This window comes from Strix aluco, chromosome 10 (assembly GCF_031877795.1).
Source record: "Strix aluco isolate bStrAlu1 chromosome 10, bStrAlu1.hap1, whole genome shotgun sequence".
NCBI lineage: Eukaryota > Metazoa > Chordata > Aves > Strigiformes > Strigidae > Strix > Strix aluco.
Window position 1 is genome coordinate 12675814 of NC_133940.1, and position 19000 is coordinate 12694813.

General features: G+C 50.2%; 1 protein-coding gene across 1 annotated transcript; it reads right to left on the reverse strand.

The window, feature by feature from the left end:
- Positions 1-556: 556 nt before the first annotated feature.
- Positions 557-8958, reverse strand: RAB39B (RAB39B, member RAS oncogene family). Its single transcript, XM_074835287.1, has 2 exons — positions 8673-8958; positions 557-4367 (listed from the first exon to the last, which is right to left on the reverse strand). The coding sequence occupies exons 1-2, from the start codon at positions 8885-8887 to the stop codon at positions 3941-3943; spliced, it is 642 nt and encodes a 213-aa protein (XP_074691388.1). The 5' UTR covers positions 8888-8958; the 3' UTR covers positions 557-3940.
- Positions 8959-19000: the final 10042 nt, after the last annotated feature.

Here is a 19000-nt window from a genome sequence, read left to right on the forward strand (position 1 = left end):
TTGTGCACAATGAAACGACGAGTTAAGCATTTCTGCACGAGCAAAATAAGTACTGTGTGCAACTGGCAGTGACCTAATGCTGGGTACGGCGGGGGGGCCGCGATAGAGCTGGCATGGCTCAGAAGGCTCTAAAGGCTTGGGGGGATGGGAGATGGCCGGGGCCATCCTAACTCAGCTTTTGGGTGGGGTTTTGTTTGTTTGATAGGAAGTAAATACAAACCAACCAACTTACAGACAAGGACTCGCGCTTCCCGGTGACCGCTCCTGGTCCAGCGTCGCTGCGGCCTTTGCTGTGAAGCCTTTTGTTACCTGGAGTAAGGACGGGAGGTCAGTCTGCAGGGGCTGGCTTAGCTCCTGCGCCGGCTGCCCAGAGGCCTCCTGGAGGGCTGGGGCTGGCTTTGGCTGCTACTGCAGGGAGCAGGGGCTGTGTTTGGGGGGTGGTTTGGTTTGGTTTAGAAGGGTCAGTGTTTCTAGAGTTGTACTGTTTTTTCTCAGCGAGAAAAAACTGGTTCTGAAGATGTAAGCAGTGGGCCTTCGGAGAAAAGTGTGCAGCGGATGCTGTTGCAAAGAGTGCCTGTTTATTGTTGAGCCAGTCCACGTTAGACTTCCAGTTACGGCTGCGGTACGGAAGTGGTACAGGTAGTAGATAGCTTACTGATAAAGAATGGGGAGGGGGAAAAAAAAAAAGCCACCAAAGTTTCTTTACAAGTTTTGGATTTCACATTACCACATAGTAACCATTTTGCTAAATACAAGCATATTTTCAGTCACATACAGACAGCTAAATACAGCATTATTTTCACATTTCGTTACAGAGCATAACAGAAAGCGAGGAAAGTGTATAGTATGCTTTTATTCTGGAGGTTCTGAGCAATTTCAATCTAACATGCAGATTGTTTTTAACATGTGGCAGAGACCACAAAAAGTTAGCTTTTTCTTTTTTTTTTTCTTATTTTTGTCCTAGAGTAAAAGAGCTCCTGACCTTTATCCTGTGAAAGGTATCACCTTCTGATTTCTCTAAGTCCCTCTTGCACTAGAAGTCAAAGCATTAAAACCAGTTGTTAGAAAAGAATTCTTAGCATATCCTATAAGTTCTTCATCTTAGAAAAAACATTCCAAATTTTGTACAGATGAATCTACATTTCCTATATTTTAATAAGCTGTCTAGAAAATGCAAGGAATTAGAAAAAGATGTAGATAATGGTTTCTCTATCATTTAATATAACCATTTATTACCTCTAAGTAGTTAAGACTGTGTACACTTTCTTCTGTACTGTTCCTCTTTAGAATTATGACACTTGTATTTTTAAATTGAAAATTGACTATGAAGGCCTGAATGCACTTACTGATTTAGGCTTTCTGGAAATTCTCTCGGGGAGCAGTAAAGGGGAATGCCCAAAACCCGTTAAGTACAATATTGGTTGTGTTGTGAAAAGTGATCTTTCCCCTGCTGTCCAGGTTTCTGCACAGAGAATTACAGAATCTTACTACTGCTCGAATGCTGTTTGAGCCAACTTCTAACTGCCCTTGATGTAGCACTCCCACTCTGCTACCCCCAGCTCTGCAGCCCAAGACACACCTCCTGGCCAGCCGGACCCTGGAAGCCCAAGGCAGCTGCCTGGCAAACTTTCCATTCAGAGAATGAAGAAACTGACCCTTTCGTACTTGTTTGTCCTTGCCTGTGAAAACGTGACTAACAGACCTGGTCCGAGCAAACCTCACGCTCTCCACTGGCGTCAGCCCACGAGAGCCCATGGCAGCCAAGCTCCTGTGGCGCTCGCTGCATCAATCTTCTCCAGCTTTGCTTACCTAGAAAGAGATTTTGTAAAGGGATATTTTTTTTCTTTTAAAAAATCTTCAGGGCACTCAACTTGACCACAACTGAATCTGCCTGGAATTGCCTGGGCTTTAGGACAAGGTTTCTGATACATTTACAGCCTACTCAAGAGCGATGGGGGGTTGGCAGCAACAAGCTTACCGAAAGGTGCTAGGCCCCTGCCGCCCTCCCTTCCTCTGATTCGCTCCCAGTGCCCCCCCAGCACGCACAACACTGCTGCTCCCCTGCAGGGCTCAGGAACTGACGTTGTTCCTAGAACACTGAAAATAAAAATGTTACCCATTTCCAGGGTTTTGGTTGTTGGGTTGGGTTTGTTGGTTGGTTTTTTTCCACAGCTTTAACACAGGAACCACAGGTTTTTTTCTTCATGGAGACCTGCCCACGTGCTGCAAATCGTGAGACCAGGTTCAAAGGGAAAAATAGTCTGAACTCAACAGCAATCGAGAAGACCCACACTTTTATAGATGGGGTAGCTTAAAAAGCTGTAACAAGTATTTTATTCTTCTCTACTTAGAGGCCTAAAATCATATGCTAGATGCTTCCTGTGTCTTTTATCTAATCCCTCCCTCCTGCCCATTAGCAGTTTGGTATATAAAGCTTGCAAACTTGAGTAAAAAAGAAGTCACTATAGTTTTGTTTGTTTGCTTTTAATAGGCTGAACTTCCCTAGTTTGCTACAGGAGCACAGTTACCCTGCTGCACTTCAAAAGCTTAAGTTAAAACTTAGCGGAAGCAAAGCTCCTAAGTGGTGAATGGCATTCCCAGAAAACATCCACCAACACAGAGCTTTTGGAACATGGCTGCCACCCCGTGATGACCAACCTGAGATGGATCTTCTTTTGTCAAATTAAAACATGGAGGAAAACAAATTTTATTCTTGAGCTTGTCTTGTGGCTTTCCTTTCCACCCGCTCAGACACTTCTGTTGTGTGCTCCTCCTTCCCAGTGCTAGCTCTCCACAGATGCCAAAGAAAGAAAATGACACTTTAACAGCAGAGAGTACTGATGGAAGCTGTTGCTTTCCATGCTATTTAACTTCTTTAAAAGCAAATCTCACCTTTTAGGATGTCTGATGCACCTGAGTTAAGCTTTTCAAGTTTTTTTTTTATTTTGTTGGTTGTTTGTTGTTGTTTTTTTTATTTTCCCCTCCTTTCCATTCCTGCTTGTGACCTGGCTGGTGAACCACCCAGAAGGTCAGCACAGTGCTGTTAGCAAGACAGAAATGTTGGTGTGTCCCACCTGGCTGCAACACCCCAGCCTTAAGATATAACATATGAGGACATGGTTCTCTCTTTATGCTCTTGATCACAATTCTGTTGGAAAGCCCTGAACTCAGGGTACTTTCAAGGTACTCACCTAGGCAGTAAATGAGTAAAAATGCATTGAATAATTACTGGAACAGGAGTTGCCACTTAGAATCCCAGTTCAGCACAGCAAGAAAAGCACTGGGGGGGGGGCGGAAATTTAAATTTTAATTACCAATCAAATAACTACTGTTTTCCTCTTTAAATCCCACAGAATATTCTTTGCTATTGAATTAGGTTCAAGAACATAAGAAAATTCAGCAAGTGTGCATACCATGTCAGTAAACTTTTCCTGTGGAGTTGGCCTTATGAGGAAACAGTATCTGTGCTGCCTTTACACCTTCCTGGTAATAAACAGCTGACACAAACAAAGATGTCCTCTTTCTTTCTCTCTGTCTGCCCATTTGTCATACTACTAAAGTATCCATACTGTGGCTTCACTACCCAGCATGGAGCTATGGATTTACTTAAAAGAGGACATGTACAGTACCCTGGCGTGTGCCAGCCCATTCAGCTCTCTGTATATACTCTCTCCTGTCTTGTGCAACCCCTCATTTCTGCTGCCTGGCTCCTCACAACATCTACATGCACCCTCACTCACTCTCCTTTAGGTTTGTAGCCCCCAGTTCTGAAAGGTTATTTGGAACAGAACATTTCTTTCCGGGGTCTGTTCTGGTGTCCAAAACAACGTGGGAGGCTGTTCACAACGGGAGTGTTGCTCTCCCTTCTGTCACACTGAGTTCACTTAGTAAAGTACGTTTGGTTAGTAGAGTTCATCACCACTCGCCTCACTAGAAGAGCTCAGCACAAGCATCGCCTATCTGATTTCACCACTTCTTCTGAAGAGTGCACTACGTTTGGGACAAACCCGCTCTTTACCCCTTCCCATCCCTCCTGGATTGAAATTTCCCCCCTTTTAACAAGCTCGTATATATCTCGAGTCAGATCAGTGAAGGCCTTCTCCACGTTAATGGCATCCCGAGCTGAGGTCTCAATGTACTTCATACCATATGCAGCAGCCAGTTTCTCAGCCTCGTGCCTGGTGACTTGCCGCTGTGTGTCAAGGTCACACTTGTGACCTACCAAAACAAAGACGATCTGGTACGGCTGGATGTGCACCTTGGTCTCCTCTAGCCACTCGTGGACATTCTGGAAGGACCTGCGGTTTGTAATGTCAAAGAGGAGGAGTCCGCCAACCGAGTTCCTGTAGTACGCTCTGGTGATGGACCTGGAAATGAATGAGCCACAACAAAAAGTGTAAGTTACAGCTGTTTGGGAAAAAGGGCAGAGTGAGTTTCAGGTGAGGGTTTGTTTGTTTGTGTCTTCTGATTTTTTTTTTTCCTTAAGCCAAATGTAGCCCTTCTGAACCTACTTCTTTGTTTAAGAAAGCACCATCACCACTACCCTGTCTACCCTGCAGAACACAGGGCAGAGAAGGCCATTCAGGCAATGTCTTACCACTTCCAGCTTGTGCTCTGTAGAGCTTGTCATTCAAGAAGACAACTGATCTTGGCTTAAAGATTTCACCCTTGGGTAACTGCCCCACTGATTTATTACAGCTCTGTAATAAATCCCCCCCACCATTTTTGGTCTCTATTTTCCATCATGGATTTCTGTATGCCCTTTGCTGTTAGTCTAAAGAGTCCTGTCCCCCGCCACGGAAGTTCTCTGCATACCTTGTCTAACCCATCGGTTTAGATGCACTGTAACAAATTAAAGGACTCGTTTGAAACCAAACACTTTGACAAATATATAAAAGGAGGAGTCTACAGGTTCAGAAGGCAAACCAATGGGTTGTAGCTCCCCTCCATATACCCAGGGCCTTGGCACAGGGACATCCACTGACCCCTACACTTTCTCCCACTACACCACTGATCAAAACAGAAGCAAACAGTCTGACCTCCCAAGTAACAGCAAAATGCTACAACACCTTCCTAGGGGAATCTGCATTACTGTTGGTCTCGTTCCTGCCAAATACTGACAGCATTAAACAGTAACCAAAAAGACCCCCAAACCGCAGGCTGAGAAATGGAGCGCATCTTCCACAACTCTTCCAAGCAAGGGCAGACTTCAGTGCTGCCAGAGAAGCAGCACATGAAATCAGCTAACGCAGGGCGATGGAGCGAAGCCGAGACCGTGAGGCTGAGCAGAGCTACAGTTCAATGACTACTACACATGGAAAAACCAAGAAGCTGTAAAAGTGTGGTGGTTCTGCAAAGTCACGGATTCATTCTATATCCAGAAGCAATGATCGATTTCAGTCCCTGGAGGAATTCACACTCAGGCCTGAACATTCCTTGCTGGGAAAATGTAAGCACTGCTGCATTTTTACCTTGGGACAAGGTGCTTTTTGGAAATGCAAGACTTTCTTAGGGGTTATTTGGTCCTGCAGCATGTGCATCTAGCAAAACTGCCCCAAGAAAGGATGAACTGGAGTTTTCAAGGATTGCTTTATCAACAGACATGCACTGACGAGTGAAAATCCACAGCGAAAACTGAAAAAAAGCCAGAAGAGAGGGAAATAAGATAATTGGCTGCATTTGGATAATTTCTCCTCTCCCAGTTATCTGGCTGTAGCTCTGCACATTTGGCACCAAGGGAACTAGATCTGCCTTTTGCTATCTAGCCAGCTGCAAACAGATAGTGGTGCTTTGAATTCACCCCCACACAGGCATTTCTGCTTCTGCCTTGTGTTCCATGCCATCAGCCCTGGCTCCTCCTGCCAACATCAACAACGCCTCAGGTACTGCTGAAAGACATGACAGGATCTAAGCTGAACGCTGCTTTGAGGCAAAACTAGGTGAAGGTCTCAGTGCCTTTTTTCAAAGCCTCTTTCACAGGCTGTTTTCCTTACCGACCCGCAGAAAGCAAACTACACCGCCTTCACGCTGCACATCACTCCCCAATTCCCTTCCAAAACTCCTACCTTCCCTCCTCCTGCCACTCCTACATGCTCATGCAGAGCAGAGCGGGGATTTGCACCTATTTTGGCCAAGTTTTAACATAAAGGTATTGCGCCTCTGGGAACTCTCCCCAGCTCTATACCTGTGGTAGGGACTCTTGTACCCGGGGTCTGTGCCTGTTTGTTCCAGCCTTTCCCTCCCAGCAGATGGAGAGCTGCTGGCTGGAAGGAAACAGCTCTGCTATAGGTGGTGGTACTCGATTCCAGGGAGTGAGGGCTCCACATGCTTTTGCTTTTGTTAGCATTACACAACATCACGTTTCAGACAAGGAAATCACAGTATCTGAGCAACCAGAGATACGCAAAACCTGCCAGATCCAGCAGGAATTGGACCCTGCTCTTCTACAGCTCCAAAGCAGCCTCAATGCTGCCCCAGGTAGCATGTTTTGGCGCCTAAGCTGGCAAAATAGAACTGCACATGCTTAACTGCAATTTAAGCCTTGACTCCACAGAAATAGCTTCTCATTTATGAAGAGTGAAAGAGCTCACAACGGGGATCAGGAAGAGCAGAAACGTGGCACAGCTGCAGACCAGAGAACACCAGCAAGGTGTCTTCAGAATAACTACAGTGGTTTCTTCCTTGCAGGGCAGCTGTTAAAACTATGCAAAGCAGACTGGAAATGCTCAAATCGGAGAACTCTGAAAAAGTGGAGCTCATTCTTACGAATTTCCTTCTCAAGAAATTCCCTGTGCTATGACAAAAAAGTTCAAGGGTTCTGGACAGCACCTGCACCATTGTGCTTCTTGCCTAAGCCCACAAGTCCAAGGGGCTTCAGCTTATTCCAGTAATAACTACATCTTGTCTTTTGCCAAGAAAAATGGCTTGCAGGAGAAGCCCAAGAACTGCTGTCTTTATGGGGCACAATCTGTCACAGGGCTAACGGCGATCTGAAAGGGATAAACGCAAAACAGAGTTTTTGCCTGATTTTTTCATACTTCAGAGCACACCACAAAAGCACCTGGGTTTGCTCATTTCCCTCTAGCTCTTCACATTGGGAATTTAACTCTGTGCTTTGGCAAGGGCATTTCAAAGCTGCATGATGTGTTTTTTTATGTCACTCGCTGTTCCTGCCCCTTGCACTCTTCCTGCCTTTGAAATGCCGCTGCCCATCGCAGTGGTACAGCCTGCCCTTGCGCTGAAGGTCGCCTGCTCATCATGCTGACAACCCGAGCGCCGGGCCGGGTCAACCACCAGCACTAAGGGTAAGCAGCCTCCAGGGCCCCCAACTTCCTAATGTGTAAAAGAAAGGAAATTGAAGCCATCCAACAGCTTTTGCTCTTCACAGCAAAGGCAGAAGCAGGGGACGGCACCCAGGCGTGCTTTCTACAGACCTCAGCCCGAGATCCAAAGCTGGAAGCTGATGCAACTGCAAGCTAAAGCACCTCCTCTCTCAGCAGAATAAAGCACCAGCTCCTCATGCCGAAAGGCTGCAAGGTAGCAGAAGAAAAACCTGTCAGTGGATAAGGACCAACTACTGCACATCCTGGGCCAGATGCCAGCGCCACAGATGCAAAGGAAGGTGGTGAGAGGGGTGGGGGTAGGGGAGGTTTCATCTATTGAATGAAACCAAACCATTCCTCAGGCGAGTCATTACAGCCCAGAAGTAGAAGCTACGTGAAGCTGCGCAGAGATGCAGAGCAAGAAAAGTGCTCCCGGAGGGAGCAGGAAGAAAGAGCGGATGAGGGTTAAAGATGCATGAAAAATATAAGCAAATGGGAGGCAGGGAGTTGAGGGTACGCTCACAGCCCTTCCAAATAAGCCCTGTCCGAGCAGCATGTGTTCTGTGACACCACCAGCTCCCTGTTCAGCTGGGGCCGAGCCTGCTCCAACTGCGACTGCTGTTTTTACCGTACAACACAGTGCTGTAGGGAACTCTTGGCATGGTCCCACACGCCACCTTTATTCTTCCTCGTCGAGCCTCCGTTACTATCGCTTAACCTCTCAAACGGTTCGTGCCCGTGCAGCGCCCAGCATGGCCCTCTGCGGAGAGCACCTGTGACCCCTGCACAGCCACCACCAAGGGTTAGTCCCGGCCTTTCTCTGTCCTACGGACAGCTGAGCTCTGCTGTCGCTGCAGAGAATCAAACCACATATTCCATGGCGTTTAGCGAGCCTAAACGTGCGTTCAGCTATGAAACATCCTGGTTACTGCCTCTCTGCACCAACGGGGAGCAGGCGCGTTCCCTGCCGAGCTGCATCCTCTGATGCCGCGCAGGGCTGGGAAACACCCCCAGACTCCAGCGCTGCCTTGGGGCTCCGTCCCCCTGCCCGGCAGCTGCTCCACACCCCACCCCCCACACGCGGCCATTCGGGGCTGGACACAAGCCCCGGGTACACGACGCGGGACGCTGACCCGGCGCGTTTTGGGCACAGCGCTGGGTGGGGGGGGGAAGGGGGGGGAGGTTGGGGGGCAAAAGGTGCAATTTGACCCTTCTTTGTCTCATTCGCCAAGCGCCTCAGCCGGCGGTGCGGGCCCCCCTGCACAAGCCGGGGCCCGGCACACGAGCGGGGGGCGCCGGCCCCAGCCCCGCAGCTCCCGGCCCGCCCGGCCCCGCCGCCGCAGGGCTCACCGGAACCGCTCCTGGCCGGCCGTGTCCCAGATCTGCAGCTTGATCCTCTTGCCCGGCTCGATCTCCACCAGCCTGGAGAAGAAATCCACGCCCACCGTGGGGTCGGAGATCTGGGCGAAGCGCCCCTCGGTGAAGCGGCGGATGAGGCAGGACTTGCCCACGGTGGAGTCGCCGATGACGATCAGGCGGAACTGGTAGAGCCAGATGGCCTCCATGCTGCCGCCGCCCGCCTCAGCGCCCGCCCGCCGCCGCGCCGCCCATGCCCGGCCCGCGGGCCCGGGGGCGGCCGCCGCCGCCGCGCCGCTCGCCCGCAGGGGGGCGCCGGCCGGGAGGCGCCGCGCCGCTGGGCCGGGAGCGCGGCGCCCCGGGGGGCCGGCGGCGGCCCCGGGCCTGGCCCCCGCCGCCGGGGCGCGGGCGGGCCGGCCCCGCTGTGTGCGCCGCGGCCGCGCGGTTCAGGCGGGCCCCATGGCGGCCGGCGCAGGCCCCCGCCCGGCACCCCGCCGCCCAGTCACCGCCGGCGCATCCCCGCCCAGCGGCCGCCTCCCCTCTCCTCCCCTCCGCGCCCGGCCCCCGCCGCCCAGGCGCTGCGCGGACCGCGGGGCCGGGCGGGCGCCGGCCGCCGCCTCAGCCGTGCGGGCGCTGGGGCCCGGCCGAGGGTCGCTCCCCGCGCCCCCCTCCGCGGCGGCCGTGCCCTGCGGCTGCGGCGCCCCCGCCCCCCGCCGGTGCCGGAGCCGGTGCCGGGCTGCGGGATGGAGGCGCGGCCGAGCGCGGGGCGCGCCGTGATGCAATGGCGGCCGCGCTCTACCGCACTGCCGGGAGGAGCCGCCACCCCCGAAACGCCGCCGCTGCGGGAGCCGGGCGGGGGCGGGGCGGGGCGGGACCGTGCGGGGCGGCGGGGGTGGCCGGGGGGAGCCCGGGGCTGAGGGGATCCCCGGGGACTGCGGGGAGCTTGAGGCTGAGGGGAGCCGGGGGCTGAGAGGGACACGAGGCCGAGGGGAGCCCCGGGGCTGAGGGGGACACCGGGCTGAGGGGAGCCGGGGGCTGAGGGGACCCCCGGGGCTGAGGGGAGCTTGAGGCTGAGGGGAGCCCCGGAGCTGAGGGGGACACCGGGCTGAGGGGAGCCGGGGGCTGAGGGGACATGAGGCTGAGGGGAGCCACGTTGAGTCCAGGGCCAAGGGGGAGCTGGAGGACCAGGCAGACCCCAAAGCTAAGGGGGCGCAGGCCAAGGCGAACCTTTCTCAGCTCTTCCCCGGGTGAGAAGGGTTGAGCTGGGCCTGCAACACCTTCCCATGTTTTAAACCCGAGTCTCATTTCTGGAGAGATTCGGGCTCCTCAGCCCCGCATCGGGAGCTTCGTTCCCACCGACATCTGATGGGGGCAGCCCAAGGAGCGCCTCTGCTCCCCGTGGCCTTGTCCAGGGGGGACAGTGGGATAGTGAGGGGTCTCACTAACAGCCTCACGAAACCCTGCGTATCCACATACACACACGTATTTATCTGTGTGTGTGTGTGTGTGTGTATGTAGAGTATGTGTGTATATATATTATGTGTGTACAGTCTCAAAAATGAATAGTTACAGACATTAAATACCCAGCAACTTAAATACCACAAATCTTAACAAATCCATTTTCCCTCGCTCTGCTCGAGCGGGTTCTCACCTCCGCAGGGCGAAGCACGGCGTTCAGAGGCCCGAGCAGGTACCTGGGATCGTCTGTCCCAGTTTTGACCGGGCTGTCCCAGACAGGCGCTGTCCCGAGGGGTCGGGCTGTGCATGGCCACAGCGGCACACGGCCCCGGGGGTGCGGCTGAGTCCCGGCGCCAGCTTGTGCAGCGCTTGCCAGAGCAGAGTTTTCATCTCTGGAAGGGAAAATGAGCGTGTATATTATTAAAAACAGTGACTAAACTGTGTGTATTAAGTCAACCATAAAAAAAAAGAAAAGAGGACTATTGATGCTTTTTTTTTTAATTTATGCAAGCACTGGTGTTTTTTTTCTTAAATAAACATGGTTTCATTAAGAGCTCCTCCTGCATGACCCTTATTGAAATAAACACATTTCACAGTGGCTATTATATTCATTAGCTCCTCAAAAAAAGGATGTTTATATAGGTATGAGATAGTTAGGCACCCTGCAAATTGGACTAGGACATTAGAGAGACCATTTCAAGTCTTGGCAGGAATAAATGACAAGGAATTTTTTCAATATCCTTTGAAATATATCTGTTAACAACCCCAAAAGATCCTATGTTAATGTACCTCAGGACAGGAAAGAAAACTGATGAAGCAATCTGCACAGCAAGAGAAACGGTGCAACAGAAAAATATTAAACCTATAAATCCAAGTTAGCAGCACATTAACCAGTGACTCTGCCAGCGATGCTTTGTGGGGATCTGTTGCACTTTACTGTATGATCTCTAAGCATTTGATGCCCATTAGTTCAAGCCCACAACAAATTGTGGTTTCGCTTCAACTTTTTCTCTCCTCCCCATGCACTCGCACACACAGTCACCCCACTCCCTTTCTGCCACGGGTTTAACCGTGCTTGAGCAGGCGCCCGGTGACACAGCCCACCAGCAGCATCTCCGGCAGGGATCTCCAGGCAGAGGTGCCAGTGGACAACTCATGGCAGCAGCGTGAGCTACGGTGGGGAGCAGCTGAAGCGCCCCGACTTGCAGGGCTGTGAGGAGCCAAGGAGAGCACCAAGGGGTGGGCCGGTGCCCAGCAGACACTGTCGTAGCTAGAGGAATTCCTGGAGCATCAGGGACCTGTTTTTTTCCCAGCAAATAAACCCGCAGGATCCCGTGATGCAGATATTATTTTCATCTTCTCTGAACACATGCATATAGATGAACACACGCTGCGTGACTAGGCAGCCACGATATTAATTAGCAGCAACTGAGAAGGTAGGAGAAAATGAGCTCCTGGGAGAGCCTTTGTTCTGGTACTGTTTTAGAAAATGGAAAATCTGGTGTCTGAAAGAGCGAGACAGAGAGTAACCTAGATTTGATGCAAAAGCAGGTTTGTTGGCTGGGGACAGGACAGCAGGTGCTGGTGAGAAGCTGCGGGAGTGTGCGTACTGATGGCAGCGCTCAGGGCAGCCTCCGCTGGCTGTCAGCACCTCTGGACTCGGGGCAACCCTTCAGTCCTCCTCCCTGTGGCTCCAGGGGTGATTCCAGAGCAGCCCCTTTCTCCTCGAAGCTGCTAGTGCTGGGGGAATGCTGCCTGAAAACGGCCTCGGCACAGGCGAGGGGACGGCTGAACCCATGCTGGTGCACAGGGGCCGAGCTCCTGCATCGGCTGGCAGCACTCGTGGGACCCCACAGGCAGGGTCCAACCTGCCCAGAGAGGCAGAGGGGAGCTCCTGTCAGGCAGCACTGCCATACAGCCCCGCACTGCGTACGGCGAACGCAGGTCAGAGCCCTTCCCCAGGGCAGCCTATGCACGCCTGGGCATGCAGCTCCTGCACAAGGTGGAAAACATCCACACAGCAGCCACTGGAGTGGGTGTTTCTTATTTAGTAAATTTATTGTAAGTCAGGAAAGCTGGGATGAAAGGGGGAAAGGGCTGGAGAACAACTCCCTTGCTGACCTGTGCTGCCTGTGGTCTCTATCTCAGAGCAATTATATTAACTTCCTTTTAGTGTTAGACGATGGAGGCCTAAGCAGATACTTAGGAGGGGCTTCTGAGAGCCCAGTTCCAACCCATTTCAGGCTGGTGGGTGGTGAGTGCCATGTGTACTCCAAATGGCAGGAACCACTGTCACGCCAACCCCACATTAAGAGCCCAGCACCAGCCTCAGCAGTCCCCGTGGCTGGGCAGAATGGTTTCAAGGCAGGCAGCTCCTCTTGGGCAGGAGCTCTCTGCTGTGAAACCCAGGCTTGCTGTGGCTGGGCCATAAAGACAGAAGGTCCCTAGCTATGGTCAGGGATGGCTAGGAGTCAGCCACCCCCCCTGGACCCCAGCACTGTGATTCACAGAGGTCCCCCCCCTAAATATTTTGCCAGTCAGTTGTAGTATAGTTTTTCTCCAGAACCAGCCAGTGCCCTTTACACCCCATAGCTGGCAGCTGGAGGCTGAAGCCATCTCCAAGCCCATGGCAGCACTACGAGGAGGAGAGTGCATCAGCACTGCACACACCATGCAATTTTAATGCCCTTTCAGTTTCCAAGGATACAAAAAACAATCAATCAGGCAGAATCCCTCGCTGCGGGGCTGGATGCACGGGAGCTGCCCGAGACGGCCCATGCCTGCACCCCAGCCTGGGAAGGTGCAGCGATCGCAACACACTGGGGAACCAGAGGAACCCACAGGCTGACACCCCCGGCCCTCGCAGGTTTTATATCCCAGCCCCACTCACAATGGAGTTGCTCCTCACCGCAGAGATGAACGGCACCCCAGTGGAGCCCTGCGAGTGTATGCTACCAGACAGGCCAGAGACCAGCTACTTACTGCAAACAGTTACGGGCCACACACCAGGGTGATGGGAGTGCTGAGAACAGGGCTGGCTAACCACACGTAGCAAACAATTTATTAGCTAGTTCCAAAAAACATCCCTGTTAAATTAGGCCTGTCCAGGAGATGTGACATGGAGACAGATTACACTGTTGACAGGGACGTGATTGCACCCATGACCTGCTAGCTGATGCGTGCCACTGTAAAACCCAGGACAGAGGGAAGGTATTAAGAGAATTAATGTTTATTATTTATATGATGCCCACAGTTAGCCGGGGTGGTGCAGACAAGCGTAAAGCCACACGGTGCTCAGAACTGACAGCCCAGCTGACAGCAGGCACTGGGAGCATAATTTAGGACTTTGTGACGAGGTGACAGCCTTAGAGCCTTCAACAGCAGTAGCAGGAGGGGAGCACAGGCAGGGCTGAATGCCAGGAGCCACATGGTGAAGCTTCTGTCCCATCTTGGCCTTTGGCTGCACTAAAGGGCCTTTTGTAGTGGCGGACTTCTGTGGCAGACTGGCAGCCTCTGTCCCCAGGAAACTTGTTTAACCTCCCTCTCCAAACATCAACTTGTTGGAAAAATGCTTCTAGTGAGCAATGGGGTACTGCACGCCAAGGCAGCTCCAAACTGGCTGGCTGGGGTTCCAGGGGTGGCATTCTGCAGAGGTACCACTGGTCCCCCAGTGTCACACTGGGATCAAATCAAAAGCCGTAGAGCAGACACAGGCTTCATAAATATAGTGATGCTGGCTGTCCCATTAATGGTCCCTCATTAATATAGGAACACATTACTTAAATGTCTCTCCTACACTAGGCATCCAGACTTCTTCTGTAGCCAACAGAGAGGCAGGAACATCTTGATATCTATTTATCCCACTCAGCTTGGTGGGATGAACCATCCTCCACCACCACTGCCCTCTCCCTTGGCCGTAGAGGAACAAAGGGCCCAGCACAGAGCAGCTACCCGACCTCAGACAGCTTGAATTGCCCCATCCCCTGAGCAGGAGGCTCTGCCTCCTCCCAAGGAGCTTAGCAACACTGCAGAGATGGGGCTGCAAAGCCAGTCAGGATCCGTGCCGATGGGAGAATGTGGGAGAGACACAAATGCAGAAGAACTTCAGAAATAACCAGAGAAGCCTCTTGAGTCAATAACAGTGCTCCAGGGCAGCGTTAGCATTTGCTTTGCAACCTGAACAGACAGGGGAGATTAAATTCTCGTACAGTGTGATCCACTCGGGTGGATGTGCACAGAGGATAAGCTTGTCCCTGCATCCCTGCAAGTGGCAGGGCCACCCTCTGGTGCCACACAGCACCCACATGACATAGCCTCCAGCCCCAACGGCTTGCACATGCGAGCAAGTCAGCTGGGTTTTTGGAGACGTAAAACATTTGCAAAACATTTCCCTGGGACAATAAATTACACGTCAGCTCATTACTGTGGGATGGCTTACTCCAGATGCAGCTCCCTGTGTCTTATTTCAGATTATGATCACATTAAAATGGCCATGGGTTGGCCGGTTGAAAAAGGGGGGCTCCCATCAAGAGATCATTATATCTGCTTGAGTCTGCCTGAATCCAAGAACAGATCCTCCACTGGGAATATTATGTCCTTGTAGCTGTTCAAGTCTTCCCAGCAAGGGAACAGGATCTGCTTAGAGCAAATAGGAGCCATTACCATCAGGATAAATTAGTAATGGTGAGTGGGAGAGAGAGGAGGAGAGGAAAAGAGGTTATTGTGATTTTTCTTCCTACAGAGCGGGTGTCTGAGCTACTTACATTTCCAGAAAACAGCTCCCTAGCTTCCCCTCTGGGCCCAGAGCTCAGACTGCTTGCTTACAGCTCAAGAGCTACTTTGGATTGTTAATAACTAGCAGGAGGGCATTACGGGTTGTTAGGTGCATGAAATCTGATTTCTGTTCCTACTGGTAGTGTCTCAAGTTTAGTGGCAGCACAGGCAGATCTGTAGAGTGAGAAAAGGCAAAATATACTTGCATTTGTTCTGTTCAACACCACTAAACACATGCCTTTTTATCAGAAGCTGCAACACCTGTTGAGGACTAATTGGGGGGGGTGGGGGTGAGGGTGGTCTTTAAGGTGCTGCAGGGGGTAGACTGCAGGGCTGTGGCTCTGTGGTGTTGTACAGTTTCCTTTTTGTGAAATACAGGATGCCAAGTAATTTGCTAAACCCTGACTGCAGTCCTGGATAAAAAACTGACCAGCAGAAATGCCTTCACGCTCAGGACTCCTTCCTTTCCTCCTAAAATGACCTATTAAAGCAGGGCTGGTTTAGTTAGTTTGGGTCTACAACAGAGGCTGGATTGCCAATCGCTCAGAGACCAGTCCAGCCACAGTACGATTTCACAGCATTTTAAAAAGCAAGTACCTGCCTGCTTAAGTGAACACCTACTTCAGGTGGCTTGCAGGGAAATGACTATACCACCACCGGCCGCTCTCCAGCAGGAATGCTAACCGGAGCCCACCAGCACGAACCTGGTGGCACCAAGCTCAGACCCTGCTCCTGCCTGTGTCTCCTCCTAGGATGCTGCTGCCTGCTGACATCTTCACCCAACTTCATTCAGATTTTACTTTCTGACATAAGGCATTTCAGCTGAGTGAATGGGAAACTAATGCAAAACCAAAAGGAGCTTGGTCTAGGTTGCTGAACTCCTGTAGGGTCCCTGGAGGAGACCTTTCCAGCTCTCCACCAAGCCCATCCCTCTCTCAGAAGAGATCTCATATGACCCATTAACAGTAATTTCTCCATGGGCCTCCTGGAGGCCGATGCTCAGTTTTTGTGCTGCTATAAGCAGACCCAGCACCCTCCAACCAACCAATGTGCTCAGAAGCTGGCAAATGCCCCAAAAGTGTGAAGGGCCACCCTGGAGTTGCCCGCTCTTGTGCAAACCTTATTGCTACAGATCAGCCATCCCCTGCTCACAACAGGACAGGAGCCGGTACTGCAGTACCAAAACACACTCAGAGTCCTCCTGTGGCCCCACCAGCTTCACCCTGACCCTCGCTGGGAGAGCTGCTTCTCATGGCAGAGCCACCTGTACAAGGAGCCTCCCAAAAAGTGCAGCCCCTGGGAAAAAGTGGCTGCTCCTGGCCAACCCGTTGGGAAGGGACTTCTGTTTTCAACAGCTTTCCACAGGTCAGTGGGATCTTGTGCAGCAGCGATGCTGCTGAGGGCAGCATGGCTCCAGTAACGCATACCTTATGGCGTCTTTGCAAACATGCTTTTGCATGGTGCTTTACAGTGAGCTTCCCAGTGTCTTCTGACAACCCTGGCGACAGTGCTCAGAGGGACATCTCTTACCAGGCACCCATTTTAACAGTACCAGCAGACAACCAGGACACCTGAGGGGTGGAAAAGTAAGCAGGTGGAAAAGGATTAAGCCATGGAAGATATTAAAGTACGAAACAGCCAGCTAAACCAACCAACCAAATCTGGTGATGAATATGCTCACTCTTAGTTATCAGGAACTGATGTGTGTTTATCTATTCAGTTTTTGATATACAGGTCTATTCAATACTTTTTTTTCCACTTAATTTAGAAGCCTGCAAAAATACAGCTTTTCTTATTTCAATAGATTACATTATTACATGGGTTTATTTAGCCAGCGTAATTTTCTCCCCGAATCTCCACAGTACTTCAAATGTTTTTTTCCTGTGAAGGATAAAGCTGAGCAAATATTTAGTAATGGATAATTAATTCAACCACTTCTTTTCCATCTCATCTGAGACACTCATTCAGTGGATGTTGTTCAAGATTCAACAATTCTTTCTTTCTCTTCTTTAGTTAGCTGCTAAACTATTTTCAATAGTTTCTGATACCTGTGATATGAACAGTTTTGAACGGACATAGGTCACAGATTATATTTGCCTAATGGGGCAGAAACACTTTCTAGGCTCTCGCTTTCTCTTTTTTTTCTGCTTGCAAGGTTCCTGAGAAAAAGTTATATAAATAAGGCATAAACTCAAAGGAAGCCTATTCACTCTCACATAGAGAATATTGATGAAAAGCAGTCACCCAGCTCTACTGTAGATACTGAGGTTTGTATTTTATATTAAGAGGCTAGTGCCAAAGGGTGCCAGGCTGTAACCTACCATTTCACAGGCCTGGTCCGTCCCTGGGGTCACTTCTGTATCCAGCAAGAGCTCAGTGACCGCAGGGGGCTGCCACTACTGGTACCTGCATGCTCGTATTCAGGGAAATGAGAGGCTTAAAACACATTTACCATATGCATGAAGTCTTACTGTCTTACGGAACTTTGCTTAACCCATTCTACATTGAAACAGTAAATACAGTCAGAGAACTTTCCATCTGTTTTTCCTTTTTTTTTTACCAGTTACTACCCAACTCACATTATTATCAGCACATGCCTACAGGCCCGAGTCTCTTTTACATGTAGACAGACAGACAACAAATGCCAACACCATAAGCCACATACAAACAGGCTGTTAACCTTATACTCACAAGCTCCTCCACTTCTCCATATGACACTGACAATAAAAGTGCCTTAAGTCTTTTTCTGATAAAGTGCTTTCTGCGCAGTAAGTGAAACAGAAACATCATAGCAAATTTTACTACCTCAGATACAGCCGTGTTACAAATCTGTGTGTGGTTTGGCAGTGTAATCTTTTACTCTGATAAACTATTAAATGCCAAAGAAAGCTTCTTAAGTTAATCAGGGCTTAATTTGAATAAACAAGCCACCAAAAGCTTAACAAAAATCCTTTATGGAATCTTAATGCAAAAATAGGCTGTTCACAAAATCCCGGGCCAAGTTCATAAAAGCAACTGCACTGGGATGAAACTGGCCCACTAACCCCCTTTTTCCCCCGTTATTGGCACCACCAACAAAAAATATGTTAATTTTCTGAAACACCAACACAACCATTTCCAGCTCCATTGATGCAGTTTTGGCAACATCGACGCAACCGCATGTGCTAATACTGCACGTGAGAAGGAGGCGGAAGAGTGGGATGACTGTGATGGCGAGGAGTCAGCTCAACCCTCCAGGAAGAGACCCAGACCTGGCTGAGCTGAAGCCCATGGCATTGCCGGCTGCATTTGCAGCCACAGAAGAAATTCCCCCCCGGGAGCACCCTGTGGGATGGGGAAGCGCTTGGGGTGAGAGCAGCAGTCCTGTGAGTAACTTCACTGCAACAAGCCACCACTCCCCGATTAGCAGGGCTCCTTGTAGTAGGTAAATTATACGTATGCATAAATATTCACATGTTCAGCACCTAAACAGGTAACGATAATAGTTTAAAAACTCTCACCTTGGGCCCAATATTGTTATTTTATCCCACAAACACAATAAATGACCAAACCTTGGTGAACAAAACATGCCAGGCTGGAGCCCATACAAAGTATCTCTGGGCTGACATGCTGTATTTATCTGGTTCTTCATTACATAGCTGTTATTTCATTCTGTTGCTCTATGGGCTCTCTTTTAGTGCTTTCAGTCCTATGACTGGTACATTTTCAAGTATTCTATTTTTCAAATTGCAAAAACATCTTCTTTCTTTATTTTTTCCCATGAAAACTGCTGATTATCTCCGAAATGTCTTAATTTGATGAAAAAGTCTTGTTATTTTAAGTGTACATTTTCCATTCATTTATTTACAACCAGCTTTGCTAAGCTGAAAATTTACGCTGAGCTTGAGTGAAATAAAATCAATACATTAAAGAATATCAAAATATTCACAGAGCCGAAATCTAGGGTAGGATAGCTACAAAAAATATTTCTCCATGACATTTTACCTGCCCTTGGGCAAAAATGGTTCATTTTGACATGACAAAATTTAACAACTCTTTTGCTTGCTTTTTCGTTACTCACACCGTGCTAAAAATAGGTACAAGGAGACCAG

Bases quoted from the DNA above. Each gene is read 5' to 3' on its own strand.
- RAB39B (XM_074835287.1), bottom strand. From the start codon at position 8,887: ATGGAGGCCATCTGGCTCTACCAGTTCCGCCTGATCGTCATCGGCGAC. The intron at 4,368-8,672 runs GTGAGCCCTGCG...ATTCATTTCCAG, and splicing joins GCCGGCCAGGAGCGGTTCCG to GTCCATCACCAGAGCGTACT.